Source organism: Carassius auratus, unplaced genomic scaffold (genome assembly GCF_003368295.1).
Source record: "Carassius auratus strain Wakin unplaced genomic scaffold, ASM336829v1 scaf_tig00215416, whole genome shotgun sequence".
NCBI classification, from domain to species: Eukaryota; Metazoa; Chordata; class Actinopteri; order Cypriniformes; family Cyprinidae; genus Carassius; species Carassius auratus.
Genome location: NW_020528079.1, coordinates 127553 through 155170, shown reverse-complemented (window position 1 = coordinate 155170; position 27618 = coordinate 127553). Strand labels below are relative to the sequence as shown.

The following is a 27618-nucleotide window of genomic DNA, read 5'->3' as shown; positions in this document are numbered from 1 at the left end:
TGTGTCACAACATCATTTGGCTACATTTCAAAGTTCAGGGCCACAGTGAGTTCAGTGATGATTGCTTTTCCTTTCAGTTTTTGGTGTACCGACTGAACAACAATCATGCAAGCAAGCAATCTGTGTATTTATTTGGCAAGCGGTCTAACTATGAGGTCTTGCATTTTGAAATGAAATGTTCCGATGTCTAGTTAACACAAGAAGCTGTGTAACCTTGATATCTGCCCGCTTTTAGAGTCATTTATCTTCATTGTTAAATGATGTCTATTTTCTCCTCCAGCTCTCCCATCTTCAGTAGTGCTTGTTGAAACATGTTTTACAAAGGTGTTAAATCAGGCGAAGACATCCATAAAGGTTTAAATTGGTTTATCCCTTTCCTTTTATATTTCTTTGCTTTTTTTTGTATGCTCTCATTGACAATTATCTCTAATTTTATGCATTCGTCTCATTTGACTAATACAACCATTAATATGAGGACTAATGGACTGTGAACATTTTAACACAACACACACAATAGATTATTGAAGTCTTTCTTGAATAAAACTTGAGTCTTGGTAACATTTAGTAGTAATGATGGGCGTAATAAACCTGCTTTTAGCTATTTAGGCTTCATAGTGAAGACGTTTTTGTGCTGTCTTATGTCAGTTGCTTACTTTTAGCTGGGCTAAAGGTGACTGTATTCTAACTGGTTGAGATAATGGGTTTGAATGCCTCAGGTCCTATGGTCCTTGTAAAACAGGGATTTTTTTTTCTGTTTTAACCACTGAGATACAATTTACTTGCCTGTGTTTATAGCCGTCCCTCACATGGTCCCTTGATAGTCTTGCAGTATCCCTCTGCCACCCCAACAACTCACTCTTGGCTGGTTCATATCCCAGCCTGGGATATGGGGGGAGTATTATGGGTTCGGACCAAATTCCAAACTCGGAGCTCTCCCCTCCTCAGCATGCCAAATATGCATGTTACCATATCTGATTACACGTACGTGTGAACTTGTGAAAGACTACTTAGGATCATTGTCCTGATCATAGTAAGACAGTAGCTCCTATACAGATTAACAATGGTTTTAAGCTTCCTCCTGTAAATATGCCAGTCATCTAATAAACTGGTCATAAAGAGCACATATGTGATAGCAACAGCTAGAACGTGTTTTTTTTTAAGTCTCAAAATTCACCAGATTTTCATATTGGGACTATTTTATGAAAATAAAGGTTGTTTTTACAGAATGAAAAGAAGAGTAGGTGAAAATTGATGACGAAGGCAGAGCCGCACAGTGCTTCTGGGTTTTTAAAAAGGAGGTGTCCAGAAGGTTACCAAGGTATAACTGGCTTGTGACAACCAAGGAATGTAGCTTTTTGATTCATTGATCTCGGCTCTTCCTGTCATTGTGTTGCAGAGTTCACCAAGCACTGAATTGTTCACCTACTAGTAGGGAAGGTAAACTTGGATTAGATGGGTTAGTTTTACCCTACACACAAAAATAATAGATCTTTATTGGCATCTATGGTTTCATGGAGAATATTTAATATCTGTGAAAACTCCTACAACTGCTACAACTATCTCATCAACAGTTTTTAAATTAACTAATTTGATTTGATTTGTATAAAAATCTTAATTAAAATTGAACTAAGAATGAAAGTCCACCTCCAAACCTAACTGTTAGTGGGGTGTAAGGAGATCAAATGAAATTATAGGAGTTCGCCACCAAATTGCGAAAAATATAACACAGTTACGAATTGTCATGGTTGTTAATCATTTGGGAAGCGGCCAAACGAGCGTCACAAGCTGTGGAGAACCTGGTGCTAATTACTTATAACCTGCACGTTCTGACATGCAGACAGAAGAGTGTCAGTCAAGAACTGAGAACATTAAGGCATGGAATTGAGACAAAATAAAACCGATTTTTCAGAATTAAGAGAAGAGCAGTATCACTGCTCAAAAGGAGGGAAACAATGACAGGTGTAAGAACAAATCAATTGGAGGATTTATCTGCACAGCCTCTGGGTGTGTTCTTTGATATTGTCAGTCTTGATATTATGCTGCTCCAGGACACAAATACCATCTAACAGAGAACTCATATTTGACACGGATTTAATTTATTACATCAGTCTGAACCGGTGTAAAGCATGACTGCCTTTAATAAAGCCAAACACGTTTCAGATGTGGGCTGACAGAAGAATTAATATGTTTCTGTGGACCTACTAGCAGTAGTAGTCAAAATTCCTCAATTTATTGCTACAAATCTGGCTGTTAATTATGTTCTGTATTCTACCACAAATATATGAATTTTATTAGTGTCTGTACTGTATTAATTATTTATACAGTAAGCAAATGGTTTGATTAAAAATGTCTTTAGTGGCTTTTTTTTATATATATATATATTCATCTATTAGTGAACAAAGTACAAAAAACACATACCGTATGCTGGGATTAATAAAAACCATTGCAAAAGAAATTGATCAAAGGTTTAATAAACAGAAGGTCAATAAAGAGCATCAATGTGGAATGTCGTCTTTGTCCCAAACAAAAACACACAAACAATCACACAACTGAATAAGATTAGTGAATTATAATTCTTAAAGTTGAAACATTATATGAGTTTGTGAACATTACATTTATTTACTGATTCATTACAGGCAAAGAGGAGAACTCTGATTACAAGGACCTCAGTTAACTGAAACAATCCATACTGGCTTTGGCGCGCTCCATCTCATGAAGGAAGTTATAGAACTGGGGTAAAGTCAGCTCTAATGTGGAGAGATACAAAGATACAAACAAAATTGCACTAAATGTAATGCAAACGCTCAGTCAAGTAGAGTATGTTACAACTTAAGACAACGCATTTGAAATAAACTTACCCATGTACACATTTTCTGTCTTGTTTCCTTTTCTGATCACCAATTTCAGCTGGGAAAGAATGAAAAAGTTGAATGAATAATGAGCCTGTGCATCTGTCTTATAACTCCAACACTGCCTGAAGCAGACAGATGTTATAGATCAAGAGTTTGACCACCAAGAACTGCTTCTGCAAATACAACTATTGAAGATTAACATATATCAACATACTATCAAACATTAGTCAAATATTCCCCACCATGGGTATATGACTAGCATTATATGCCAGAGGAGCCATGAAAATGCATTTTCTTCAAGTCAGATCGCAGTCAATTGGATTCCTAATTGGAAACTGACAATATTTATATTTTAGCTGGGATAAAGGGAGATGGTAGGGACTTTTAAAATATAAAGGAGGCATACGATGACATAATTATTTACTTTGACACTTACCTGCCATCAAGAAAATGCATTTTCTTTTAAGACGACTAACAGCACACCAAAGACACAATCAATCCCTTAGACTTGAGTGTTTTGTTAGAATGCACTGATTCAGATGCAACAAAGTATGCTTCTCTCATGATTCTGGTGCGGTTAGTGCATGTGCTAAGGTTCTCATTAAGTTGGCAAGAATCTCCCTCTCTATAATTTCCTGCCTCATCTCTCATATAAATAAGACTTCTGGCTCTGTGTTATGAGTCTAAATGTACTTAGATACAAAGCAGCTTTACAGTTGGAAACAGGAAAAAACTTTTGATGATAATGCAAGAGGACAATAGAAAACAGCCAGTTTATCAGTTAAAGTCAGTTTATTGTTGATTCAGTTATGTCATCGTTCAGCTCAGTCCAGTTCTCTTCCAAAAGTGTCTCAATTGTGTCTCCTGGCATCATACATAAATGGTACAGAGAAAAACTGAAAGACGACTTTTTTTCTGCAAAAGTTGTGTAGTGCAAACCAACCTTAAAATTTAATTCAGAATCATTTAAGGGGTAAATCTATTTTAAATTCAGTCTCTTGATGAATGTTTGCACTGACTTTAAAAAATAAATAAATACAGGTTACCTGTAGAAAAATGTTTCCGGTCTTTTGCAGCTCACTTGTACCAACGGTAACTGCAAAGAATTATGCATTTAAATTACACACATAATTAATCACATATTTATATTCTTATTTGCACTGTAGGTAATATATATTTACATACACATATGTTAATACATTGCTTACCACCAAATTTCCACTCCATGTCAACAAGTTGGTTGACCATTAGTGTCTGTCCCACAGCCAGTCTGGACAAAACAGGGTAGTGGATTCTCCACTGAAATAAAAGAAGATGTAGATATGCAGTCTTGCAGTCATGCCCATCCAAAAAAACATGCATTAATGTGTATCAGTCACTCCTCTCTTCCTTCTATACTAATGTCTCCACTGCTTCAATGACATACTATCATAACAAAATTGACAATTCATCTAACTCTCGCATGCTCTTTAAAACATTTTCCTCACTTCGTTGTCCTCCTCCTCCCCATCAACGACTTTGCCACATTCTTCATTAATAAAATAAAAACTATCAGTGCACAATTTCCCACACCACACTGTCAAGCGCATCTTACCAGCAAACATACACTTGTTCACAATTCTTCTCTTCACTCTCTGAGGCAGAAGTCTCAAAACTCATCCTTTCTAATCATCCTACTACTTGTCCACTTGATCATTATCTATCTCATCTCCTTCAAGCCTCTCTTCTGCAGTTGTACCTGCACTCGCTCGCATGATTAACACGTCCCTTCAGACTGGCGTTTTTCCCTCAGCATTTAGACAGGCTTGTATAATCCCACTACTTAAGAAACCCACCCTCAACCCATCTCTTTTAGAGAACTACAGACCGGTTTCCCTTCTTCCTTTTTATTCCAAAAACACTTGAACCAGCTGTGTTCAACCAATTCTCTGCCTTTTTCACACAGAGCAACCTCGACAGAAACCAGTCTAGTTTCAGAAGTGGACATTCAACCGAGACTGCCTTGCTCTCAGTTGTTGAAGCCCTAAGACTGGCGGATTTCAAATCTTCAGTACTTGCTGGTCTGTACACTGCTTTTGACACTGTTAACCACCAGATTCTTCTATTAACCCTGTGGTTTGAGTCTTACCTCTCAGATGGGTCCTTCAAGGGATCTTGGAGGAGTGAGGAGTCCAATTCGCAACATCTAACTACTGGGGTGCCTCAGGGCTCAGTTCTTGGACCACTTCTCTTATCTGTCTACATGGCATCATTCGGTTCCGTCATTCAGAAACATGGCTTTTCATACCATTGCTATGCTGATCACACTCAGCTCTACCTCTCATTCCATCCTAATGATCTGACGATAGCTGCTCACATATCAGCTTGTATAACAGACATTTTTTTGCTGGAGGAAAGTCCATCACCTTCAACACAACCTTGCCAAAATAGAACTGCTTATGGTTCCATCAGACCCATTGTTTCATCACAATTTCACCATCCAGTTAGGCACATCAATCATAAAAAACAGCCAGAAACATTGGAGTTATTATTGATGATCAGCTGACTTTTTCAAATTACATAGTTAAAATGTCTGCTCCTGCAGATTTGCTTTATTCACCATCAAGAAGACTAGACTCTTTCTTTCGGAACATGCTGCAAAACTCCTTGTTCAAGCTCTTGTTCTGTCTAGGCTAGACTATTGCAATGCTCTCTCGGCAGGTCTTCCAGCCAGTTCTATCAAACCTTTACAATTAATCCAGAACGCAGCAGCAAGATAAATTTTTAATGAGCCAAAAAATAATGCACGTCACACCTCTGTTTATCAATTTGCACTGGCTTCCAATAGCTGCTCACATTAAATGTAAGGAATAATGTTTTCCTACAAAACCAGCACTGGCTCTGCACCCCTTTACCTAAATTCATTACTTTAGACTTATGTGCACTTTAGAAGCTTGCATTCTGCAAGTGAACATTGCTTTATCGTGTATCCCAGAGAAGCCAAAAAATCACTTTTACCAACTCAGTCTTTAGCCATCTTCAAGAATGAGCTAAAATCTCCTCCATCTTTATTTGACTCTCTAACTCTTGCACTCTGTATTCTAATTCTATTCTTAAAAAAATACAAATAATAAATGCAAAACTTGCTCCTTTTAGACTTGCACACTATTAATTTACTGTTTGTTTTCTTAAAAAAAACCCCACTAGATTCTCTAATAATTAATAATTAATTTTTAATTATACAATTAACAAAGGCAAAAAAGGCCTCTAACACTAGCTTACACTATTCTTTTTCTATTCCATTTGTTTTCCTTTTATTTATTATATAATAAAAAAACAACAACAAAAAAAATCTTGCTACGTGTATGCACCGGCGGCGCCAGGGGGGGTCTTGGGGGGTCTCAAGACCCTGCCAAAAAATGCCTTGACCCCCCATTTGACCCCCCAGCCTCTTCCTGATTAAAAAATAAATATATTCGGGATAAAGATCCAAAGATGTTTCTCTTCAAACTACGCAGAACAATAATAAATAATAATTATTTTGACATTTATTCATACACTGAACCGAGAACCGTTTCTGTCGGACGCGTCCAATTCGAGAACCGATGAGCTGATGATAACTGCGCATGCGTGATTCAGCGCGAAGCAGACTGACACAGAGCGCATCTGAACCGAACTGATTCTTTTGGTGATTGATTCTGAACTGATTCTGTGCTAATGTTATAAGTGCGGGTAAACCAAAGGCTTGAATGAAGGCCAATCATCGCCAATGACGGCATTATCAAGCGCAAAAGAACCGGTGAACCATTTTTTTTTCAACTGGTTTATTTGATCGAATTGTCCGAAAGAACCGGTTCACTTGAGCACCTGCTCCTTTGCCCCTTAAGTGCCCTTTTGTCAAAGCAAAATTTCCTCAAATCTTTTTTGTAATAACAAACTTTTGTGAATGCCTGCCCACGCCCAATCATAATATTAGTACAATTTATTAATAATAATTTAGCCGTAAATAAAATGACCAACATGATGACCGTTCACCCGACTACGACCTCATCCAACCGGGAAGATTCCTCATGCTGCACGCGCATTTTTTAATTGCTAGAGGATATTTTCAACATCGTGGCAGCTGGTAAGTGGTGTTTCATTCTCAGCGAAGTGATTTTGATGTTTATTTACTTGTGAGAACATGCAGATACGTTGTTTATATTGCTGTGTGTAGCCTGTAGTGTAGAAGTAACGCTAGCGTGCTGCTGTTTGAGGGAGAAAAGTTTCACAGGCATGGAGGGGTCTGGTCTTTTTTATGTTATTTGAATAAACTTTTATTATATTACAGTACTTATTTATTTTTAACACGTAAAAATAATTATCACAACACTGGTAAGGCTTATTCAGATTTTCTCATTCTCTGAATTATCATTATAAAAATAAAAACAATTCAGAAATGAATTAAAATATAATTATATTTTAAATGTGATGCAAATATTTTTTTCTACAATAGCAACAGTGTTTACAACAGAAAGACCACTTTAGCCTGTAAACTCAATAATATCTATCTGGAAATAAATGTAAAAATATCAGTGTAAAAAAAAATGCATAATATACCTGACATGAAAGTGCAGTGTGAAGGATATGAATAACAAATGTAGCCTGTCATTTGTTTACATTGCAAAGGTGTTTTTGTTGTTTAGTAGCAGAAATATGCAGTTATTAGCCATGTCCACTGTATTTTTTGTTGGTTTTCATGAGACCCCCCTTGAAAAGACCAGGACCCCCCATTGCCCCCCCAATCAAAATTGTCTGGAGCCGCCACTGCGTGTATGGTGTTTAACTAACTAAAACTTGTTATAGCACTTATATATCATTGTTCTCTTGTTGATTTTGATTGCTTGCACTGTCCTCATTTGTAAGTCGCTTTGGATAAAAGCGTCTACTAAATGGCTAAATGTAAATGTAAAAACATGGAAGCAACTAAAACACTAAAATGTCTATATTAAGACAAACCTGGTCAGAGAAATGAGTGGCCTTGTCCTCATTTAATCCTGTAATTAAGCAACAGATCACAATGTTAAAAACAGACTCAAGACCAATATATTTTAATGGGTAGAGATGATCTGAGTGAAGAAAGATGATACCTAATGAGAGCAAGTCTGCCTTCACCTGTTCAGCAGTTAGGTTTCTTTTTAAAGCACCTGAAAAGGGAGAAAGACATTTACATTGCTTCAATATGCTCATTATACTTCTATCCCAAAGCCTAATGAACTAAGTAAGCAGCATTCTAACTGATATGGTACCTTCATAATGTACCAATTGGTAACACTAAATAGGGTTGTAACAATATATTAATAACGCCTTAGAGAATTTGGCTAAAATTAGATTTTGAATTTAAGTTTGCTATCTTTTGAAAGAGTCTTTACATTGAGAGTGCACTTATGCTGCCTACGTAGGCACCTCACTAGGTTTTGAAATACAGTAGACTATACGTTTTTTTACATCTCTGTCTGATTTCTCTGATATATATTATTACACCACCACTTATTTCCTTACCACTTTGTCCCATCAGTATGATTAGTAATTTGTTCCTCTTCATTTTAATGTCTAAAAGCACAGGCAGCGGGATAGTCATTGCATGCAAATGTAGCAGCATACCATAAATACTGATTGGTAGGGTCGGTCAGTCTACATGTGACATTAGGTCCAGATTCCCCAGGGCTATTTGCTACAAGGGCTATTTGCATATGTTAGGATCCTCTAGACGCATAATGCAGCAATTTAGTGTAAAATAAACTGAACAATCACTCACTGAGATTAGGATCATAGCGTGTTTAGATCAGTGCTGGGGTCAGGCTAAACGTCTACATTTGATGTTATCACCAGGGGAAGGGGACTGCATTATTCATTTGTGGAATTTCAGATAAAGGTGCTCGATTTGTTCAAGATGGGGGTCCTGAAGGTTTTACCGTGAGGTAGGATGAGGACACTCTTCATCAGAGCCCTCAGTGGTCCTGCACTCATCCCATTCTCTCCAGCAAACTCTGTCAACTGACGCAGGAACCGCTCTGACTGATGAGGGAGAAGCACAATATGTAACATTTACTTGTGTGTAAATTCTGTTGAATACATATTTTCACAATATAAGTTATCACAATGAACATTCACATAATATATCTTTCTTTACCTGTCCTAATTCAGACAAGACAGCTTACCCAGAAGAACACAATATTATAGATATAGGATTCATATTTTAGCCGGAAGCATTGGTTTGAAGTTAAAAATGTCTAAAGGATGGATTTGTTTCTTACAAACACACAGCTTTTCCCTTCACAAGACATTAATTGATAGACTGGGGTCACGTGGATGTAATGCTAAATTAGCATCACTTAGCAAGTGATGTAATGCTAAATTTATCCAAATCTATTCTGATGAAGAAACAAACTCACCTACATCTTAAATGGCCAGAGAATGAGTACATTTTAAGTTTTTTATGAACCATGCCTTCAACTTTTTATTTTTCTTTTGCTTCATGTATTTGTGGACACTTTTATCCAAAGAGACTTGTACTGCATTCAAGGTAAAAATTTTTTATCTTTTCTTGCATTTCCTGGGAATGATTCAAAACACTGAAATGGCTTTCCAGAAAAGTAATCTGGGAGCGCAGACTCACCTCTTTGGGTTCTAGAAGGAACTGGTATAAGATCTCTGTCAGTCTCACAAACTGCTGCAATGGGAGGTAAAAAGTAAATCTGAATGACTGGCATTGAATAAATCTAGCGAAGAAACATGCAGACACCACCATTATAAAGTTTGCATACAACTACTCATTCTTTATTATTACTATTTACATATTTTATAATAACAGCCCACAAAATTATGAATTAAACAAATGGAAGTACAGAAAAATAAATAATTAAAAAAGCTCCCTTATAAATTGTAGGTTCTACAAATTTCCACCGAACAAATTTGAAGTGCAACTCGTGATGCATTTAAACAGTATTGAATAAGTTTCCAGAGATGTCCTGAGTTTTTCATCCATTAAAATTTTAAAAATATTAGTTTTGCAAAACATAAAGACATACAATTTAATACATTAAACTGTTTACTTTTTTTTTTTGAAAAATAAAAGTACAAACGTGTCTATGATAAGATTCATTAAATGTATTATATGTATTTAAAAAGCTGCTTCCTTAAACATTCACTGCAAACCAGTATGTTTTAAATCAATTTCCTGCTGGAGATGCAAGGCTGAAACAAGAAAACTTTGATACAAAGGATAAAAATGCATGATACAATTGTTTGACATATCAAAATACACTAAATATACGTTTTACGCCTGAAATCCTTTACATTACAACAGGAGACTAGCTCAGTGTGCTAATGCTAAGTGTTGTGGTAATCTCACGTGACTAAACCTTACACTAACTAAAGCGACACATCAGGCGACTTTGTTCTGAAGCCGAGACGATCATCAGACCCGTTTATTAACATCAATTCACTTATACACTAAAACTGTTGATCACAAAAACACTAAACTCATTCAATAGTATCCTAATTCCCACTTTCCGTTCGCAGCATACTAAATTCATACCTGTTCACTGAACTTATTCAGATTCTGAAAGTCAGTGCAGACATGGTCGGGTAATGTATCATTCGTGAAATGCAACTGCAACATTGTTTCTTCGCAGCACTGCTGTAGCTACTAAACTGTCACATCTGTTTCCACACTTCCGCTGCCAGAGAGCCCAACGATTTCACTATCCGCACTTTCGTCAGTCAGAGCCCTGCACACATGTGATCACGAGATTTTGTAGTGCAGTGATAATCTGGATTTTGGTATGCTTTATTTAAACTAGCATAGAAGATAAGATACTTAAACATTATTTTCTTTGCAAAAAGTAGTTGAGTAATTCCGTTTTATTCATGCTAGTTACATCAAATATGCACCGAAAAACTTCCGTGAAATTAACCCTTAAATAGGCAGAACTATAAAAATGCCTTGAAAATTAATGTTAAGTCCCAAAACATCACGAGTCAAATACTGAATGTTTTTCCTCAAAACTTTGCTTATATTTGTACAATTTGAATCTACCACTTATATGTAAACAACATATAAAAGATAAAAACATTACTTTGATTAAAAATATATTAAATTAAAAAAAAATTTATCATAAATTGGGCACAATTATTGTCGGTCGCTCTCTCATGCTGTATATATATATATATATATATATATATATATATATATATATATATATATATATATATATATACACACACATAAATACATACAGACATACATACATACATACATATATATATATAGCATTATATAGCCTACAATATTATGTTAAAGATTGTACAACATACTAAGTAGATATTTAATAATTCCCAATATTATAGATAACCTGCATATAAAAAAAATGTGTAGCAGGGAAACCAGAGAAACATAAAAAAGTAGTTCTGTAAGGAAAAGTGAAAACAGTCATATTTTATTTGCACGAAACAGAATCTCACAGAACGTGTGAATGCCATCTCATAACCGACAAAGGGTTAAACAGTAGGAGGTAAAAGTAGCTTTTATTCAGTGGGAGCGCGATTCGAGACCCGGGAAAAGTCACGCCTGAGTGTAGAGGCGAAAGACCGAGCGGTCCTTGTAAACGAGACTCCATTTACATATTCACCCTTAGGGTTTAAAGGCGTGTGTACCAGCAGAGATTAGTGTGACACCCCAGCACCTTGGCAGTGGACTACTCTAAAGGCACCTTCAGTCTCTTTGCAATAGCACTACTTCTCCAGAGACAGGTAAGTTTCATACCTCTTCTGCATGGAGCTCTAGTGCGCGTTCTCGGGGAGAGTTCAAGTGCTACATGACCGCGCGTCTGATGATAAAGACTTTTATTCCAACTTTTATTTTAGTTAGGCTACTTTAACCTTTAGATTCTATATGTAACTACAATGCATTTAACTTCGTGTTGTTAAAGCATGGAATGGTGTGTGCCTATGCAGCGTGCATGGCTGAGGCATGCTGAGAGCTTGTCTTATAGCTCATTATGTAAGCGTGAGGAAGTATGTGAGATTTATTCCTCGTTTTCATGCATCACCGGTCTGAGTTCTTTAGTGTGTTGTGCACATTTTCTTATCACTTAAACGATCGATTAATTCCAAGATTTCCGCGTTCTCGTGAAAAACCATATGTTTGTTATAGATGCAACGTACAAAAAGAGTGCTTTCCTCACATATTTAAATAATAATAGTCGGTAAAAATAACTGAAACCAGTATTTTTAATTGTGTGGTTTAAGTTTTTCAAAAAGAAGCAAACTTTCTGAATATGCATAAAGTAAATGAAGTAAATGCTCTCAAATAATTTTTGTTAGAATAAAACCGGTTTACTTCGTTGACGTCATAGGAGTGTTATAACGCGCCTTATGCGGATTAATGTTTTGCAACATAGTAATGGAAACAGTTGATTTATATTTCTGTCCTTTTCACTTAGGCGTATTGCCATGTATTTATAGTTCACCGAAAATGAAAGTTCTGCCATTGTGTTTACTTTCTTATGTGGAACACACAATGAGATAGATGTCAGTCAGAATGTGAGGAACTGACACCCTCGGTCGTCGTTCACTTTCCTTGCATTTTTGAATAAGGAAATTGAATAACTAACGAGGCTGACATTCTGCCTAACTGCTCATTTTTGGTATGGTCCAAGGTTGCATAAACGATGACTGAACTTTAATTTTGGGGTGAGCTATCCCTTTAAAACAATAGAAGTGTTAGCGCGTGTGATATATAAGTGGGCGCCGAGTGCAGGTGAAATCCGCAGCGGGGTGAATGTGAGTTGAGTCGAGCGAGGGTAACGAGGTAATTGGCGTTGGTAGACTGTCCGGCGGAGCGCGCGCTCCGTGCCCCGGGGCCTCTCGAATGAATGCCGCGCCGTCACTTTGGTTTTGCGCTGCTGCATAGAAATTACTAGACTTAAATCAAACCTTTAGTAAGAATGAGCCTGCACACTGAATTGAGAAGTTAGCTTCTTTTGGCTTTTTATTGGTGGCTGATAGTTTAACTAAAACTTAGGTCGTTCATTCAATAATTTTATTTTCTCTGTCAGGTCACATCTGCATTCTCGGTGAACGCGAATCTAGTGATGTCCCATTCGTGTACTACTGTACTTTCTTTTATTTGAATTCAGTCTTTAAATCTTGTTTAAAACTTTAACTTAGACATGGAATCAAAATTCACACTATAATCTCTCTAAATGCATGTTATGTTATGTATGTTTTCAACAGTGGTGTATAAAGTACCTGAAAGTCATACTCGCAGGAATAAAAAGCACTTCATCCAGTATTTAGTGTCTTTCATTCCAACATAAGAAAACATTTTTGGAATCTGCATCTGAAATAGCATGTATTTACACAGTTTATGTATAGGCCTAATGTTGTGTTTTTAACATAAAACGTTAAATACTGACGTGAAATAATTTAAAACCTAAAGAAAGAAAAAGTCTAAATGTGAAATTAAAACTACGGAGCCCCGCACATGACATACAAGAAAAAATTGTAGGCTAAATCGTGTGCAAAAAATCAAATGCGATTTTCATGCGCATCTCATCAGTAAAGACGCTCCTGTAATTAAAAGTATATCTCCAGTATGAGTGTTCAGATCAGGGTTGCCAGGTTTTCACAACAAATCCTGCCCAGTTGCTTCTCAAAACTAGTCCAATCGTGTTTCCAGGAGGTTCCCCGATAAAAATTGCTTCCCGGTTTTAAAATATACATTTTTTGGCAGGGTTTCCTTGGTAAAATTAGCATTTTAGGGGCTAAATATCATGTAATTGGTATTGCCGGTTTGACCCACGGACATGACAAACAACCACAGACTTGGCAACACTGGTTGGCATTTACTACACAGAGCGTAATTCACTGACAATCTACACAAAATAAATTTTAAAATCGCATGCGATTCTTTGTCGATTTTGAAAGCGATTTTTTGCTAGTTTTCTGTAGTACAGGGATAGGCAACTCTGGTCCTGGAGGCAGGTGACAGGCAGGCAGGTGAGTTTTTATGAGGGGTGAAGCAAAACTCTGCATGATAGTGGCCCTCCAGGACCGGAGTTGCCTATCCCTGCTTTTAGACTATGGTTCTGTGTAGTAATTGCCGCTCCACCTAAATCAGTGTTACCAAGTCTGCGGTTGTTTTTCATGGCCATGATTTGAAGCAACCCCAATACCTACAATTTGATATTTAGCGCCTAAAGTGCAAATTTACCAAGGCATCCACTTCCAAAAAATGTATATTTTAACCCTGGGAAGCAATTTTTATCGGTAGCCTCCTGGAAACGCGTTTGGGCTAGTTTTGGACTAGTTTTGAGAAGCAACTGGGCAGGATTTGTTTTGAAAACCTGGCAACCCTGATCTGAACACACGTACTGGAGATATACAGCACTTCTAATTACAGGAGCGTCTTTACTGGTGAGATGCGCATGAAAATCGCAATCGTATTTACTAATTCGTTCTTTCACTGTACTAAAACATGCACACGATTACTATTGATTTCCCTCGATTTACTATTTAGTTCACTCGATTTATAAAGTGTGCACACGGTTTGCTAATTCGTTCCCTCGATTTGCTAAATCGTGCCCACAATTTAGCAAATCGAGGTAACGCAAAAGTAAATTAGTAATCATAGTAATCATGCGCACATTTTAGTACAGTGAGGGAACGAATTAGTAAATCGTGCGCACAATTTATTTATTTTTTCTTGCATGTCATGTGCGGGGCTCAGTATAAAACCGCCAGTAGGTGACAGCAAGTGAATTTTAATGAGTGAGTCATTGAGATTCAACCAATTCATTCCAACGGCTGATTCATTCAGAAACAAAACATTTGACTGTGTTAATGAGTGAATCACTGAATCATTTATTCAACCGATTTATTCAAAAGTATTCCATGTCCCTCAGAGCTGCATTAAACAGTGTGTAAATGCATCTAAATGACACTTCTAATGTCGCTTCTGTGTTTCCTCTGCATTGCTAAGATCAATTTTGTTGATACTGATTTCATTTGCTTGGTAAAAGCCCAAATGCAAGAACTTGACTCAAAAGATGGTGCACACTTTTAGAAAGAATGGCTTAAATGTAAAAATGCAGATAAAACTAGTTGGAAATTAATTTATATTATTGCTGTGAACTTACCACAGAAGATAAAAAGAAAAAATTCAGGAGCCAGCTGTTAGCACAATTAATAAGATATAACACACTTTATAGCACAATATTATCTAATTACCATTATCGATAAAATCCCAGAAAATTATATTTAAAAAAAATTGTCGATATTGCATACCCCTAATTTATATAATTTAATTGATAAAATATTTTATCGATAATAATTGTTAAAATTAATATAACAATTAATACTTTTGACTCATCCAATTTCTTATAAATGGTTTAACCCTTAGGGGACTAAGCCCTTTTTGGTCCGTTTTATCTATTTTTACATTTCGGCTTATAAACCATATGTAATGAGGATGGACCACTATGTATTTGGTATCAATGGATTCAGAAGACCCTAAGCTACCATAAGCATGCATGCAATATGTCTATAAAGGAAGTATGAGTGAAAAATTGTACAATAAACTAGAGAATTTCAAAGACGAAAAAGAGATTTTTGTCATTTATTACTGAAAATCCTACCTCACACAACAGTAGTTAAAAGTTTTTGACCCAAAAATATATTTTTCAAACTCTTTGCTTGACAGAAATGGGTTAATGTTCAATCAAATGTGTAAAGATCAATTAAATAATTAACTTTATTTACAAACAATCCTAGGCGTTTTTTTTATTTTTGGGACTAAGCCCTTTTTGGTCTGTTTTCTCTATTTTTATATTTGGGCTTATAAATCATATGTAAAGGAGATGAAACACCCTGTGTTTGGTATCTATGGATTCAGAAGACCCTAAGCTACCATAAGCATGCATGCAATATGTTTATATAAAGGAAGTATGAGTGAAAAATTTTACAATAAACTAGAGAATTTCAAAAACGAAAATTAGATTTTTGTCATTTATTACTGAAAAACACACAATATAGAACAGTTTTTGAACAAAGAAAATATATTTTTTCAAACTCTTTGCTTGACAGAAATGTGTTATTGTTTAATCAAATGTGTAAAGAACAATTAAATAATTAACTTTTTTTAAAAACAGTCCTAGGCATGCCAGTGAGCAAAGCAAGGCCTCTCCAGGCTTTCCACTAATTGTTCCAGAGCTTGTTCTGCCGTAAATCTTTTACTGCTTGCCATTTTGATAAAACAATTCTGTAATAATGCTGTATCTCTCTCGAATTTATCTCTTTGTGCTCGCTAACACTCCGATCACTTTCTGCTTTCTCCACGTGATGCTGATTCTCCGATCGCTCGAATTTAGCTCTTTGTGCTCGCTAACACTCCGATCGCTCTGTGTAACACTCCGATCGCATTCTGCTTTCTCCACCCTGATGCTGATTCTCTGAACGCTTATTGATTACATGTCTTTTACTTTAGTCCAGCCAGCTTTTACAAGGCTACAGCAGAGCTACAGAGTCCTCTGAATCGCTAGAAGACATAACCTTCCTCTGATTGGGTTAGAAAAAGACTCCCCCAGCGGCAATTTTTCCATTGGCTGTTGCGTGTTGAATCTGCCTAGCACAATCTTTTTCATTGGCCTGTTTACGCAGTGGTATTGCGCAATAAGGGAAGTGTTTAATATACAAACTGGACACCGCTGTTTTCAGCGGAATCTGAGGAAGACGGCAAAAAAACCCGCATCTCTCTAGCATTAATAGTTTTTGAGATAACTACACATTTGTAAAAGTATGCCATTTTGGGCGGTACCGCCTAATCCGTCCCCAGAGGGTTAAAGGCTGAAATGTAAAGTTTAGCGTTGTATAAAACATTTTTTTTGTTGTGAAAACTTGTATCTGAACTGTAAATTAATATTTTTTTACAGTTTAATATGGTACAATAGACATTGCCCAACTCTGCTCATATGGTATTAATTTTATTTGTGCAGGTCTTAAAAAGGTCATACATTTTAGCTTAAAAATCCTGAAGAAACCCTCTTTAGGGTCACTCTCTGTCATCTCTAAGTCTCTATATCTCAGGATTGAATGATTGAATGTAGGGGTTTTTGTTAAATGTGAGCTAAAATCATCACAATTAAAAGAACCAAAGACTTAAACTACTTCAGTCTGTGTGCATTGAATTTATGAGTTTCACAATTTTAGTTGTGAATTTTAGTTATTACTGAAATAAATGAACTTTTCCACAACATTCTAATTTATTGAAATGCACCTGTATATACTCGTATTAGGGCTGCACGTTTTCAAGTTTTTCATTAACAGTTAACCGAGGCCCTTAGCGGTTAATACTCGGTTAACCATAGTGTGCCATAGGTTTCCGTTGTCCGGTAATTGCCGGACATTGGCCGAAAAAAAAATTAAATATCCAACAAAAATTTAATCTCTCCGGTCAAATTGTCCTATTAAAACTGCCTAATAATCCCGCCCCCTAACACAATCTGAATTTGAGAATAAGCCTAAAATGTATAAAGCAAATATACACCGACCTTTGGCTATGTTATAAAGGAACAGGCTCTAGTAATAGTTATGTAACTTTCCGTGTTTAGGCGAAGGTAACAAGCAGGCTCCGCGGCCGCCTCGCTAAGGCTATGACTATGACTATGTTTGACAGGAACAATATTTGAAAATCTATAATTATTATTATTTTTTATTACATTTATATCTGAATTTATGTCAACCTATAGACTTTCAAATATCAAAATGTCATGAATTCATATGTTTGACATGACATATAAACATGACATATAAACATATTTTCCTATTATATTTTGCCTGGAAATGCTTCCAACAAGGCGTCGGTTCTATTTCTAGCATGCAAGCGTCGAGCCGCGCATGAGCCACGCGACTCACGCAGGCAGTCGGCAAGCTCTAACCTGTTAACATGGGAGCCGAATTAAAAACAGACACGCCACGCAGCTGAGACGCTTTCGCCACAGATCCAGTGTGTCGCCGGCCTAATGATGCCCGGGTGTTGGCTGTTGAGAATGAGATTACAACAACGAGGTTGTACTTGAAGTATATCTAAGCACTGTATTGCAATACTTGCATTTTGCCCCGTCACTCTCAATTTTAAAGTGCTCCAACGCTGTACTTTTCTTTGCCCGCTTCATATTAGAAAAATGACTTCTTCTTGTGGACATTACAAATGTCTGGGAGCGCTCTGGAAGTCTCTAGAGGTGCAACAATGTATTACAACTAAATTCAATGCACGCCATTGACGTCACTTAACCGAGCAAAATGTTTCACTCGGTTATGCAATTTTTAACGGTTAATCGGTTAATCGGTTAACCATGGACACCCCTAACTCGTATATCAATATTTAAAGATGGTTAAATATAGTAGTTACACGAGTAAGTATGGTGACACAAAATAAAACGTGGCGATTTCCTAAGATAAAATTTATGAATATAATGTTTGGCGGAAGAGCACTTCGCAGCACTTATCAGCTTATAAACTTAGTGGAAGATGGAAAAAAGGTTGCGTTTTCCTTTAATTACCTTAAGTCTTTAACTGGCAACCATTTTGGACTTAAATGGTAAGATTCTTTGATGTCATGAACGTTGTTTGATTTGAGATCTTGGACCATCCTTACAATGTTCTTGTTATAATGCTCTGCTGCTCATAAGAATTTTTTGTTTAGTTGTGTCATGGAGAAGAAACATTAAACACAGGAATTAGATGGTTTACCATACCACCCATGCTCTGAATGAGCCTTACACCAACAGTGAATATATGATAGAAAACAAAGAGACAGCTTACATCTTATGAATGAGTCACAGCTTGAGAGGATTTCTCTCTGGGCTCTGGGTGTTTCATGACGCCGTGGTGCCTGCAGTGGCTGGTTTTGTCTTTGTTCTGGAGGACTTGGTTAGAAGCTGAACAAATCCTTTCAGATCGTGGTTGTATTTGAGATGCTTGTGGCAGTTTCCTTTTAGGGGTGTGGTGGCCTCCTCATCAGTGTCTCATTCATCCAGTAGGCGCTTGTTTCATTTTTAGAGATGGCAAGACATTTAATGATTACTAAATTTGATAAAGTGAGGGTGTTATGTTTATGTGAATATACTATTCAGCTAAATGCTTTTTTTTTGCAGTTAAAAAAGAAATGTGCATGTTATTTTGTTAAATTGCACAATGATACACAGACCCGTTAAACAGGTATGTGTCAAGGAATTACATAATACACACAATCTTACTTTATTTTGAGTTTTGGTGGCATCAGGGAGTCGGGCACAGCCGCTGAATGGAGATCAGTCTGTTCTGCAAGTCACAATAACAATACAAAATAAAAGTATTAACAATAGTTAAAATAAAAAAATGTGGTGAGAAAAAATAAAACATTTCATAGGGCCCTAAACATAATTTTTGTTAAACTTTTAATAAATTCATGTGAAAGTGTATATGTTTAATTATTTTAATTAACTATATAACTATGCTTTTTGATTAATATACAATTTAATGTAACTATTAAAAAGGAGTAGAGAAAATGAAAAAAAAAAAGAATCCAGAAAAATTCTAATGGAAATTTTTTTTGGGAAAAAAATAAAACGGATTTCATAGGGCCCTAGAACTGGTTCTTCTGGACAACTGATTCGTTGCGATTTGCCTCAAAAAACGAGGACTTGAATGAAGGGCAATCTGGCGAAGTTTTTTTTAAAACAAATCACAATGGATTATGTATATTAAGTGGATTATTTGTGCGCTGACGACAACTAATTTATTTACTTTAAATCTTCAAGAATTAAATCCTCGTACGCACATCACTGCCTGTTACTGTATTTGGGTGCTTAGTTGCTTAGTAACTTAATTGTAAACTTTTCAGATCATGAATATGATGTTTTAACTAAGTGAAATTATGATTACTGATTTTATATATTTGAATGTGTATTTTCATCCCATCCTGGGACGATAGACTTGATATATATTACGTCATTGACAATGTCTTTATGTTAAGGCATTAAAGAACTGGTTCGTGGAAAAGAACTGGACTTCCCATCGTTAGTCATGTGGTCTGACCCCCAAATGGCACACTTTATGGGTACTTGTCATCTTGCGGTCTTGCAATTAATGCTGTGTATACATGTCCATTAAGTCCACAAGACCAAAGGCTGTCCGATTTCTCATGTTAGCTTTCACAAGGATGCTCACCTGCGCCCATTTTGCTGAGGTACAATGGGCAATTGATGTTGAAAAGACATCAAACTGACATCAAAAACTTGACATGACGTTGAAATTTTTTATTATAAACTGAACATCAGACGTTTTGGCCTACATATACATTAAACTAATTTCAGTGTGGGATTATCTTCCTATTTTCACCCAATTACCACTGGAAGAAATTGCCATCCAAACTGAATTTAAAATGATGTTACAGCATCTTGATCAAGTGTTGACTAAAATTTGACATCAAATTGATATCAAGGTGCCCGCTTGGGCGATTTGGGATAGGGCCTATGGCTTCTAACGGCAGTGGCACTGACACAATGACTTCACCAACTGGCGATTTGCTCTTTTATTTAAAAGACATGACTTACTCCACCATATTGTGTGTTGTGCTTTTTCACATTCATATATAATGTCAGTGGTATATTTAAAGTCTTTGGTTCATTTGTCCCTACTTTTGAGTGCAGTGCCCACATTATAAAATCTAATCAACAATCAATGAATAGAACCAAGTCCCTGCTTGCCATCTTTTCTCTTTCGATAATGTTACTGTTACACTTATTAATGTCATTGTATAATTTCGATAGAATAACAATTCATTTCACAACACATTCTGAAACGGAGTAAAAACATAACAGAGATTACAGACTTGATGCACATTCTCTATTCTTGATTTTGTGTCATAATTTATTCATCAATTCTGTATTTGCATGAGTATTCCAAATCATAAATATGAACGAGAATAATGTCTTAAATGCACCATTTGAAACTACCCTACTTTTCTACACTTACAGTACTTGAGGAAACTTGTTTATTTTTATCATTCATAACAGAATTTGATAAAGATCTTAATCTCTTTTTATGTGAAATTTAATATAGGTTTTGTGATCATTGTGGCAGCTACAAACACACAAAATCCTTCCTCACATTAGGTTCAGTCCACAATCTCCGTCATGCATACAGACCTTTGATTTGGCCTCTTATTGTATTCTCTCTTATTCACTTCTCAGTTCTCCCCCTGGGCTTTGAAGAGATCATGAGTGTTTATAGGACCCATTTGGAAAACTTGCACATTGTCACTCAGATAATGGACTTGAAATGAGATCCATAGAATTTAAAAAGGCAAATGCCTTTGTGTGTGTACTTGCACGTTCTTGTCTGCAGACTTAAGCACAATGTCATTTAGCCATTTCTTGTAGGATGCACCTGGAGGCCTTGCCTGTGTCCTGTTTGCTTAATGTGGTTTGTCACTTTCTCCAGTTTTCCTATTTCCCCAAAACTAGTGTGTTTGTCGGATATAGACTGTTATGTAGACTATACAAAAAACTGTGATTGGGAAAAGTTCATTATGATTTATAATGACACAGAAACACATTCGCCACCCTATGTAATGTAATGTGAACAACAGCTGTGATCTGAAAAAAAGAATTAAGTTTTTCTCAATCGCTTTGGCTTAATTCACAAATGAAATATATTTTTTCTTATAACAATAAGTTCAGATTTCTGACCTTTAAGAAATACCATGTACCATGAAAGAATTTTCACAGTTGGTTTTACGCATATTTTGAATTGCACATTGCATTGTGTTGTGTTGCTTTTATGATTAAAGGGACTTTTTTTATGTGAACAATTAGTTTCTTGTTTACAGCAGATTTTAATTTCTTATTCTTTTAAGCAAATTGCATGTGTTTTGTCCCATGTTTGCAAATCAGTAAATTGTCACACTCTTCACAACTTCAAACGCTCTATTTTTGTGTGAGCCACCACTCAGGTTTCAAAATCTGTTAGTTACTGACACAATTACTAGGGCTTGAAGCATGAATTAAATGTTTTGGTTGAGTTACTACATTTTACAGACAAGTAATGGAATTGTGATGCTCCATAGAAGAAGTTCACTTACAGTTTAATCTTAATGTTAAGACTGTTGCAAAACTGTTACAGTTTAATGTTAAGTCTGAGCCAAAGCAATTGAGAAAAACTCTAGAGAATGTTCACGCTACTCTGTTCTATACAATCAGGGCCGGATTAACCATACGGGCAACTGGGCAATTGCCCAGGGGCCCAAGACCTCTAAAGGGCCCAGGGCAGCAAGGGCACGAGCAAAATACTGTATCTGGTAATCTCCCGCTTTATATTAAACAAACTGTCAACACGGGCTTTTGTGCGCTGCCCAGAAGAGACGTTGCGCTGCCTATGACTTTGAACGTGAGTTGAGAGTCAGTCTCATGCAGACTGACCAATGAAGAGAGTGCCTCAAGTTAGCCGCTCTCATTGGTCAGTCTGCATGAGGTGGGTCAAATGTTACGCCGAGCGGGTTACGTCAGGCGTTGCTACAACTTAAATTGTGTGTTTTGCCAGATTGTGTAGCATTTATTTCTGTCTTGTCTTCTTCAGAGAAATAGACAGATTTCTAAATGTTTATGTAGCACTAAAATGTTTAACAGGTTAATTGTGCTGTGATATATTGTTCTATTTTAAAACAAGTTAAAATGAGTGTAACGATAAGACCTTTGTAATCATCGGGAAGAAGGAGGCGGGAACCGGCGCACAATCAAAACATTTTAATATTCAAAATAAACACAAAATGGCGCACCAGCCCCTCACGGACGACTGGTGCGCATAAATAAAAAGCAAACATAAAATAACGTCCCAGGCCTGGTCCTCTCTCGTCCTTCACGGCCGTCGCTCCAGTTTTATATCCTTCCATCTCCTACGTGGGACTCGATACCGGTGGTGGGGCACAGGTGTAGCTCATCTTCAATCACTACACCTGGCCTCACTCCTCGTTCCCACGCCTCTCGGCCCCGCCCCACTCGCCACAATGAGCTTTTTCCTTGAGGTGCCAGCTTCATTAAAATGCTGGAAATTGTTGTGGAGGGATAACTGGCAGATTTCAAATTGTTTGTGTTGGACTAATAACTTGATTGCTTTGTTAAATTCTGAGGAAACAGGGTCACCCTGTCAGGGTGATTTCAGCTTAAAATGAGCTGAGGACCAAAATGTTTCTTGATGTGTTGTCTGTGGTCTTCTGTTATAGCTCTATCAGTTCAATACATTTAATAAATAAATGTTGTTAAATAAACAATGGTTTGAAAGTGGTTGCTTATTTATTCATTTTTGTGAAAATGGAGGATATTTCCCTCCCTCTCAATGTAGTGGTCAATTTTACCAGATTATACAGATGCTGATGTCTTTTGTTTTCATAGCATCATATGTGAGTTAATGTCTTTGATAGGGGACATAGTAGTGCATTTGTAGTTCTATGAGCATTTAAATATTTGTAAATCAAAATACACCTGATGACAGTTAGAATTTGAAGTATTGAGTATATTTACTGTATATTACAGTAATATATTCTGTATATGACCATATTATGGTGTTCCTGGGGTCGTGATGATGGGGCCCTTGAATACTGTTGCCCAGGGTACAACAAAGTGTTAATCTGGCCCTGTATACAATAAAAGGTTGACGACAAAATTTTTGTTTAATAATATAGTGGTCTTTATTTTATTACTAAGGCATAATATTACATAAGACAATTTTGTCTAGGTTGCTGTGGTCTTATAATGGCTTTACCTAGACAATCGTTACCTGAAACAGACATTGAATGTCAGAAACTGGAAGTAAAACCAGTTTTCTTTTGTAAGAACCACTATGGATGATAAGTTCGCTCTGCCACCTTCTTGGTATTTTCATGCACACCGCGCTGTAATTTGATGCATGCAAAATACATAGTTTCGGCCGTTACAAAGTCTCCATCCACAAACAGACGTACACTGCTGCAGATAGAAGTTATTTCATTGCACTTAAACAAGCAATTCGAACAGCCTATATATGTGCAAATATAGGGCTGTAGCTATCGAATATTTTAGTAATCGAGTATTCTACCAAAATTCCATCGATTAATCAAGTAATCAGTTAAAATGTGTTTTTGCTTAATTAAAGTGCAATATTAATTATGCAAGAGAAAATAAGACTCCTGGGTCTTTTAAATTAAACAACTAAGTTTCCTTTTTTAGAAAAAAATATTTTTTATTTTTTAAATGCATAGAATGCAATGCATACATCAAAAATAATCATTTAATTATTACCCATTGTTTCTCTGTCTGTACTTGTACTGTGAACAATGACAATAAAGTTGACAGATGAATTACTGTATTTTTCGGAAGTGCAAGTGTCTGAGAGTGCAAGTGTCTGAGAATGCAAGTCTGAGAGTGCAAGTGCAAGTCTGCAGCCAGACCCTCTTGCATGACGAGGAAAAAAACATATATAAGTCGCACTGGACTATAAGTCACATTTATTTAGAACCAAGAACCAAAAGAAAACATTACCGTCTACAGCCGCGAGAGGGCGCTCCATGCTGCTCAGTGTAGACTACAGGAGCACTGAGCAGCATAGAACGCCTTCTCGCGGCTGTAGACGGTAATGTTTTCTCTTAGTTAATTTCTCTTGGTTCATGTCAAATTAATTTTGTTGTTCATGTGTTCACGTCTTATTTAGTGAGACAGCAGACGCTGAAATCACAGCGAGCGTCACTCGCGCTTCAGTGTGTGATAGAGGAAGACGCTTATGCTGCATTCATTAACACAGACACACAGAACATGCAGGATTCATATTTAAATAGACTGTTCTGGCTTAATATTTACAGATATTAGTCCATATCATGATTTGATGTAAGTGCAATGACCTATTTTTGATTAATTCATTAAAAATTTTGCAAATTCCTTGCCATTCCTCGTTAAACTGTAAATTCCATTTTTATGACTGGATTCCGCGATTCCCTCCGCGTTTCTGCATCGCAGAAAACATAGGGCCCTAGTTGTGGTATGCCAGATCTATCTTGCAATGGACACACGCCACGATGTTCTCTTTACGTTTTCCATCAAATCAAAAAACTGCTGACTCCTTGCAGTATGAGATTTCAGACGCAGCGCCTGTGTCCATTTCCACTTTGTGGGTCACGTAAACGGGTTGTCACATTAAAAAAAATAATTGAGAAAGAAGCTGGCGTGAGATTTTTTAAATAAATTAAAAGAGGCTTCGAGGCAGAGGAATTTGCCTCGATCATTTTTTGTAATCGAGTTACTCGAGGAATCGTTTCAGCCCTAGTGCAATAGGGAGAGCCCTCACTGACTGAGTTTAATGTCACAGTTATGTTAGAACAAATCTCATTCTTGTTTTTGTGGCGGTGCGTCCAGCTCGTCATGAGGCATGTGGTCCGGAGCGCTGTTTGACTGATGCATCAGTTCAGTTCAACTTTACTCCAAATATATGAACTTACCTGTTTTCAGTACTTTATATTTAGCGTGTTCGTTTATGTCTAATATTAGTGTTAGACTTTAAATGAAATCTACTATTGATTTTCACCATTGACTGATTTCGACTGATAACTTCCGTGCACAGATGCGGCAGATTTTTCACAGGATGTGTGATATGACAGTTGCGTCCGACTATATATGAGCTAGCTTTTTTAAATGCAGTATTTTTATAGTTAACTTTAGTTTATCAGTATGTTTGAAAGTATATTTTTTCGATTATTGGTGATTCCATAGGCTCTCTCGCGTGGACCTGCGTGGTTTAAAACACCAAATAGTTATGCTATGACAAGGAACAAAGAGTCTCTCTCTTGCTCCACCCATGCATGATAATATCGTGCATCGTCGATCTCACAGGCTGACGATATGACGATTTGAAAAATTGATCATAATCGCCCAACACTACTATCCATTTATTTTTTTCTCAGACGTCCTTACGTTTTTTAAGTCATTGGGTTCATATCTCTAGATTTGATATATTTTGCCTCTTTTTGTCATTCATCCAAGTCTAATATTTCTTTTTTGACAGGATAGAGAAGAAGAAATAAAAAAAAAAACGACTGAAATAGTGATGCCATCCAACAAATACTCCTCCGCTATCATGGCGGAAAGTGACAAGATGACTGCCACGGTAAGATAAAGAAAGAGTTGTGATAGCAGTAATTTCTGTCATGATTTACCAACCCTCTATTTACTTTCTTTTTTCTGGAACACAGAATGGGACATTTTGAAAATCTTTCTGGTTGCTCTTTACGCAAATACAATGAACTAACAGTGGTTTCATGACATATCGGAAGTTTATTGCATTTTTTCTCTCCATATTGAGCAGGCTTATGGACTGTATTCCAACGTAATGCGAAAGCTTTGACCTCTATTCACTGAAAATACAAAATCCACCCTGACACACTGTTCCAATATCTACATCACTTGAATGATATCAGCCTTACTTTCACTTCAGAAACCATTTTTTTCTCGTACATGCACACACTGTGTGGAGGTGTGGAGTGGTGTGGGTATCTCACTCGTCTCTGGTGATTTGAGTTAAAAATGAGGTCAAAGGTGCAGAGGAATTTATGGGATTAGAGAGAGGCGAGAGAGAGGGAAGTGGTACTGTCTGGTTCTCTTGGAGGAAGAGCTGCTCTAACTGTTTTTTTTTTTTTTTTTTGAGTCGACTGGTAGCTCGACTCAACTTTTTTCTGATATTTTTTACATTCTAACAGATTTTTCTCCACATGCATTGTAACTATAAATGAGGCAAGACATTACTTTCTTCTGATTCTGCACTCCATAGAGTGCAAAGAGAGAGAGAGGGGGAAAGAGAGAGAGCAAGCTCTTTGAATGCTGCACCTGGCTGAGGAAGTGCTCTGGATCCCAGAGACCAGCTGCTTGGCTGGGGAGGAGTGAGAAGCACACTGGCCATTCAGATGCCCAAGAACATGTGCCATGTCATCTTGAACTCAACTGAACCTAGTCTATACTAACAAATCTGTATTATGAGATGTCTTAAATGGTTCTTACTTCCTTTTACTCTGTTGCAGCATGTCTGTGTTCTAACGTAATTATTTCTTTATACTTAAAGGAATGTTTGGGTTAAATACGGGTTAAGCTACCGACAAAATTTTTCATGTGCTGTCAGTTACCACAGAGAGTAATTTTAACTTGGCTCTTAGTTTGCAAGCAAAAATGTGCTGACAGAAATAGAAGTCTGTGGTGTAAGGCTGTCACGATACCAGTATTTTTTTTTTTCATATTCATGACCCGAATGTAAAAAAGTAATCCTTCCCCACTTTCCATTTACAGTGCAAGTTTTAAGAAAAAAGTATTAAATAAATTCATTGCACACAGACTGAAGTCATTTAAATCGTTAGTTCTTTTAACTGTGATGATTTTGGCTCACATTTAACAAAAACCCACCAATTCATCTCAACAAATTAGAATATGGTGACATGCCAATCAGCTAATCAACTCAAAACACCTGCAAAGGTTTCCTGAGCCTTCAAAATGGTCCATCAGTTTAGTTCACTAGGCTACACAATCATGAGGAAGACTGCTGATTGGACATTTGTCCAGGAGACAATCATTGACACCCTTCACAAGGAGGGTCAACCACAAACATTCATCCAAAAATGTTTATAGAAAGTTGAGTGGATGCAAAAACAAACAACCGAGAGAACCGCAGCCTTATGAGGATTGTCAAGCAAACTCAA

General features: G+C 36.7%; 2 protein-coding genes across 2 annotated transcripts in view; one reads left to right on the top strand and one right to left on the bottom strand.

The window, feature by feature from the left end:
* Window positions 1-2450: 2450 nt before the first annotated feature.
* Window positions 2451-10574, bottom strand: commd7 (COMM domain containing 7). The gene is made up of 9 exons (XM_026260345.1): window positions 10411-10574; window positions 9490-9543; window positions 8786-8888; window positions 7961-8017; window positions 7830-7867; window positions 4061-4151; window positions 3899-3948; window positions 2859-2907; window positions 2451-2747 (listed from the first exon to the last, which is right to left on the bottom strand). Exons 1-9 carry the CDS (start codon window positions 10492-10494, stop codon window positions 2671-2673), a joined length of 603 nt encoding a protein of 200 aa, XP_026116130.1. The 5' UTR covers window positions 10495-10574; the 3' UTR covers window positions 2451-2670.
* An 853-nt stretch (window positions 10575-11427) lies between these two features.
* LOC113094695 (DNA (cytosine-5)-methyltransferase 3B-like) overlaps window positions 11428-27618 on the top strand; it is a 54101-nt gene continuing 37910 nt past the window's right edge. Inside the window, exons 1-2 of the mRNA XM_026260311.1 lie at window positions 11428-11624; window positions 25941-26042. Coding sequence (XP_026116096.1) covers window positions 25983-26042 — 60 coding nt within the window. The 5' untranslated portion in view covers window positions 11428-11624; window positions 25941-25982. The remainder of the gene's footprint in view (window positions 11625-25940; window positions 26043-27618) is intronic.

What these genes read in the sequence shown, in the direction of transcription:
- commd7 (XM_026260345.1), bottom strand. Translation starts at nt 10,494, where the DNA reads ATGTTGCAGTTGCATTTCACGAATGATACATTACCCGACCATGTCTGC. An exon ending in TGAATAAGTTCAGTGAACAG is followed by an intron (nt 9,544 to 10,410) that starts GTATGAATTTAG and finishes CTCCCATTGCAG; the next exon opens with CAGTTTGTGAGACTGACAGA. An exon ending in TCCTTCTAGAACCCAAAGAG is followed by an intron (nt 8,889 to 9,489) that starts GTGAGTCTGCGC and finishes CTCCCTCATCAG; the next exon opens with TCAGAGCGGTTCCTGCGTCA.